Source organism: Gadus morhua, chromosome 13, assembly GCF_902167405.1.
Source record: "Gadus morhua chromosome 13, gadMor3.0, whole genome shotgun sequence".
NCBI lineage: Eukaryota > Metazoa > Chordata > Actinopteri > Gadiformes > Gadidae > Gadus > Gadus morhua.
This window is the reverse complement of record NC_044060.1, coordinates 18,373,747-18,379,417: the sequence shown is the minus strand read 5'-3', so window position 1 is coordinate 18,379,417 and position 5,671 is coordinate 18,373,747. Positions and strand designations below refer to the sequence as shown.

Here is a 5,671-nt window from a genome sequence, read left to right as displayed (position 1 = left end):
AATGCATGAGCGCGCACCTTACAACCAGCCTAAATCAACAAGGCAACAATTATATAGTAATTCAATGGCTTTTCTCCAGCAAATATAAAAGTGAGGTAGAGGTAAGAACAACTTGCTAAGGAATTCCTACACACAGAGTTTCGGGTTTAACCCAGAACGTTTCGACTGGAGGTCCAGCCCATTAACCTAGACGATATGCTGCTTCAAAAGCAATTACAATCATTTTACACAAAATTCAGAACGGGTCATCAAAATACTGTGGGTTGAGTGGGACACACAACAGCAGAACCCAGGGACTCTGGGACAGACACACATCGGGGGGGTCCTTGGCTGGGTGCAGATCACTCTGGCTCCTACTATGGGAATGTGGGCATGGACACACAGAAGAGTTGTTACAATCTTGGACCACAGATACGCCAGAAAACACCTCTTCCTCCTCCTCACCCTCATCCCCCTTACACACACAGGCACATGCACACATAAACGAAATATAACTTTGTGGAATCCGTTCGTAGCTATGGTATTGGGTTAATGTGGTTCCATTGACATCTTGTATACAAAAGCTTCATGAATCCTTATTTTGCTTCTATGTCTGCCATTTTGCATGCGTTTGTGTGGGTGTGAGGGGTATGCTTTGTGTATATCTGCATATGGCCTGATCTGTTCGTGTTTGAGTGCTTGTGTGTCCGCGCGTCCGTGTGTGTTTACTGATCGATTGTGAAGTATTGGTGGTATTTGCAACCAAAAGAAGAATCCCTGTCTATGGCCAGTGATCTCTCAACCAATACATAAGCTATTGGACACTTGCATCATTACTTTCGTGTCAGCGCAATCATGACCAAACAAAGAGCGCTCTGATAGGGCACTCAGGGTTAGGACTGTTATCACATTCAGAGGACCCCAATCTCATTAACAAGATAGAGGGGTGACCGTCCCGAGAACCAGAGTTCATTGGTCTACTCTTGTTCGACTATTATCAACAACTAGGAACCCCCACCCCGCAAAAATGAGCCCCCAATCTTTTGGCCCATGGGCTCTGGCATTATAAATACGCCTTCCCCTCCCCAGGCGAAGCAACTCAATAAAATCCCCTTGCAAGAGCCCTTAGTAACATGAGCGCACAATAGCAATCCACCACCACTACAAGTGGAGGTAGTCCACAAGATTGGCATCTGCTAAAAGTTGTTTTGTCTTTTACTATACAATTGAACGACACAAGTTATTTTTTTATGACAAATAGCAGCCAATTGAAATTAGGCGAAAACTTACTGGCGTGCTTAAAATGGCAAAACTTGTACCACGCGAGATGGTTTTCGGTCTCTTCCTATGGATTCACAGTGTGTTCGCAGACGTGACATTTACGTCTAACTTCTCCATGGACAACGAAGTGCACTCCAGCTTCATCCAGCGGCGGCTGCGGAGCCAGGAGCGCAGAGAGATGCAGCGGGAGATCCTCTCCATCATGGGGCTGCCGCACCGCCCGCGACCCCACGACCACAACACACAAAACGCAGCCGCACCTGTGTTCATGATGGACTTATACAACACCATCTCTCTGGATGCCCAACTTCCCGGCTATTCATATTATAAGGCCCCAGAGTACACTACGCAGGCTCCGCCGAGGGGGACAACGCAGGACAGTCGTTTACTCGATGACGCGGATATGGTGATGAGTTTCGCGAATCTTGGTGAGTTGATGCCTTCACTTTTGAGCAGTTCCTCCTGCTTAACAAACACAATCTTAGTATCTCTGAGGTGTTCAGGATTTATGAATAGTATTTTGTAAGGCGTATAATATGTATTCACGCGTATCCACTGTGTACAACCTACCTAACCTAACCAACACATTGATCTTGGCTTAATCAATAATATAACCAGGCAGTAGATTCAAATGGGTGGCCCTATTTGAAAACGAGGCTGTCCAGTTTGAAAACCTTTCGAAGCTGTATATAGAGTGGAGGTTAGTGAGGCTTTCTTACGCATGACTGGGATTGGATCAAGGTGGATACTTCTCAATCCAAGCAGACAACTAAAACGAGGCACACGCAGTAGGCCCACATCTAAACCCTTGATTGAATGAATTACTACTTTGTTTGTTATTGTGCGCTTGAGTGTGCTTGAGTGTAAACAAGATACGTGCTCACGTATGTGGTTATGTGCGCACAGCAAGTTGTGTGTATACTCGTGTGTGTGTGTGTGTGTGTGTGTGTGTGTGTGTGTGTGTGTGTGTGTGTGTGTGTGTGTGTGTGTGTGTGTGTGTGTGTGTGTGTGTGTGTGTGTGGTGTGTGTGTGTGTGTGTGTGTGTGTGTGTATGTCTGCTTGTGTGCTTTCTCTCTGTATTCGCCTGCATATGTCCAGTCTGGTGTATGTCACGCGTTGGAGTGGGCGTTAGGGGACCCTCACGCCAGCAGGTTCCCTTGGAGACCCGGCTGGCAGCCCCTCGTGTCACTATGGTGAAGCGGCAGAATGCACTGTGGCTCGCTGCCGGACGGGGGTCCCCTCCAACGGTGGTCCCGCTGGTCCCATTCTTGGGACTTGGGCTCTGGCCTCAGGGCGTGAGGAGGGCGGGGGGCTGTGGGGAGCGGGGGGGGGGGGGGGGGGGGGGTCATAGGGTCACTAAAGATGGAAGAGGTCTCATCCCCCTTGAACATCACCCACATCTGACCTCCCACTGTGTCTTTGGGGTTGTTCGACGTGTTACAAATGGAGGAATTCAGTAGCAATCATGTTAGAATAAACTCAAAGTATAACCCTTCAGGCGTCTAATTAGATATATTTAGATCTAGCCATCCACCTTAAAAAAACACAAAACACTGATGGGATAAAGAGTAATATAAATATATAGTATATATATAGCGTAATATATATATATAAGGAATTGAGAGGGATACTACAAAACACCATCCAGGTTCACTGTGTCGTCCCAGGTCATTCACAGGGCTCTCCTGAGCCGGTACTAATGTTGTTGTAGTGGAGTCTGTCTAGGTGGTCCCAGTGATGGGCTGTCCCAAATCCAAACCGGATTATGGTACTCCCCCCCCCCCCCCCCGGACAGACCACAGCTTCCAGTCGGGGGCAGTGCCCCATTGTTCTTGGCTATATAGTGCCTCGGTGGAAAGTATTATGTCAGTGGTAAGTGGCGGCAACGTTGGCCAAAGTATTGGGGAAAATGAAATCAATACTTAACTAGAGTCACTGAGAGTTTGGTCGAATGAGCGAGGTCGTTCACTGTTTGGAGCTTGTTTTCAAAGGATCTTCTGGTTGATTCCCCGTCCACGTATGCAAGGAGCGCTGTCTAGAAGGCTTTTGAAGCCAATACGAATCACACATGCCCCTGCATGTACACAGCCACCCAGTCAGTGAGGCTGTTACCGTGGCACCCGGAGCGTAACTATAGCATCCCACAGCGCCGTGTGGACCTCACACAATGGGCCAGTGTTGATAACAGAAGTTCAGTTATTTCTATCATCTCATTCAACTGTTATGGGCTGGATCGAGGGTAAAGGGTCCGTAGGCTGAAGTTACGGCAGACATTCATAGCCTGGTTTCAGTGGCAGAACTGCTCCGTTGATCCCCACGGTTGCAGAATCATATATGTAACCCTCTCTGTTTGCTGTTTGCTTGGGACATCTTCGACGGCTGAACAGGTTAACAGCGTATAGTTCAACAAAGGTTGAAAGCATGCTTCCTTGAGTCTCATACACTTTCTGGGTTTGCAACTAAAACTCTACGCAAAAAAAGTGCAATTTAAGATAACCTATTTATTTTTCGAATATGTCTCTGCCGCCTGTAAGCGTTGGTGGTTTTCATTCTTTCAGATGGAGTTCATTAATTTAATTGAATACCCCTCAAGAATATACCATGAATATGCCCCCCAATCTACTGTTAATTTAAAAACAAGACACATGTTTGCTATTTCAGTGTTCCCCTTTTTGCATGCTTATCAAATACGTCCCATTAAAGCCGACCCGCCCACAGAACACCTGGTTGTGCTCCAGCGTCTCTCATTAACTGGCAGAAGGTTAATGTGTGGGGCATATCTGCCGGGCTCCGACTGGGTCCGGATGACTCCAACGTGTTGAAATGCCTCTCACAGTTTGCATATCTGAGCTCTAATCCCCCGAGTTAATGGCTCCTAACGTAAACACGCCGTGCCTTACAAGCAATTATTGCTTTCATAAAAACGCCCCCGCCGTTCCTCTCCAGCATTTAATTGCGGTCAGAGGAACGACTTGCCGGGTGCAGTGTGTGCTCTCTTAACGACGCGCGGCTTGTCTGTTTGTTTGCCGGTGGAAGGGTAGTTTAATATTTTTTTTCTTAGGGGGTCTGCGCTACAGCTTGTGTGTGTTTTGCTTTTGGATGCCATTTGTGCGGTTTGAATGTTTCGCTGCGAAAGGAGATCCGTGGACAGCCTGAGTCTGGAGGCAAGCATACATGAATAAACGTAGAACGTAAGACAGCATTAAACCTTCATGGTGATGTCTTGGTGATGATGTCATTGGGATGATGTCATAAGCCCCCCTTCATCGGGGGCTGAGATGTGTTTAGGGTGGTTAACCGGTGCTCCATTCTGAGCCCCTTCGGATGGGGGCTTCCTGCCCTGTTCCCAAGGACATACAAGCTGGGTAACACTGTGAAAACAATGGACACTGGAAAACTCCAGGAAAACCCGAGAAATGTTAGTGGCCACCTCTGCTGCTTCTGGAAACTCTGAGAGCTATAGATGTGCAAAACAGCAAAGCAATCTAGTGTGGAAAGCAACTAAAAGGCTGCCATGGCTATTATTCCAACCTTGAAATAGGCACAGCCTGTGAATGAAATCACTGACAATACAAAGCAAAATGCTAACAGGAGGCGTGTGTGTGCGTGTGTGGCCACACTTAGGTGTGTGTGCGCAGATTTGTGTGAGTGTGGTTGTGTGTTCGATGTTAGTGTGTGTGTGTGTGTGTGTGTGTGTGTGTGTGTGTGTGTGTGTGTGTGTGTGTGTGTGTTGTGTGTGTGTGTGTGCATGCTCGCATGTGTTTGTATTTCTGTGTGTGTGTGTGTGTGTGTGTATAAGCACAAATGTATGTGTTTGTATGTGTCTCTGTGTGTGGAAGCTTTGGCTGCTGTGGTTTTACTGGCACTGCCTAAACTGGCCTTTTCTTGTGGTCGGCACATGTGTGCAATTTAAACATTGAGCCAATTTGAGCCCCGCGTGCGGTTTTGCCCTCTGCGTCGGGCACATACGCTAGACTTGACTTAAGTGATGTTTAGATCAGTCACTTCCCCCCGTGGTCGGTCCTATTTCTGATGAGGAGCTTCCGAGATGTGGGCAGAACGTTCTGGACCTCTTTGATTCTGTGGCGCTCTGGGTGGACGCATGTATCCACCGACCGGCCCTGTGTCTGATTGAACTCAACCAAAACGGTTTGGCGTTGGGGCAAAGACACTCTCCTCTCTGAAGAATACTGTTTGTGCTCCGTGATTGTGTGTCCTAGCGTCGTTAAAAGCCTATTTGCTTCAATGAGTGTTATGTCCGGATTCCTTATTTGACACAACATCGATCAGGGATGTGACTCTGTAAACAACTCACATCAGTCCCATCTCCAGTACTAATACAAAAAAAACACTGATCTTTGTTTAGATCACCGCTTTCTAATCAAGAGCTAACCTTACTTTGTTGCCTCGC

General features: G+C 47.3%; 1 protein-coding gene across 1 annotated transcript in view; it reads left to right on the top strand.

The window, feature by feature from the left end:
• The first annotated feature begins 1,105 nt into the window (after positions 1-1,105).
• The window catches only part of LOC115557857 (bone morphogenetic protein 7-like), an 11,037-nt gene continuing 6,471 nt past the window's right edge, over positions 1,106-5,671 (top strand). The window contains exon 1 of the mRNA XM_030375986.1: positions 1,106-1,688. Coding sequence (XP_030231846.1) covers positions 1,283-1,688 — 406 coding nt within the window. The 5' untranslated portion in view covers positions 1,106-1,282. The remainder of the gene's footprint in view (positions 1,689-5,671) is intronic.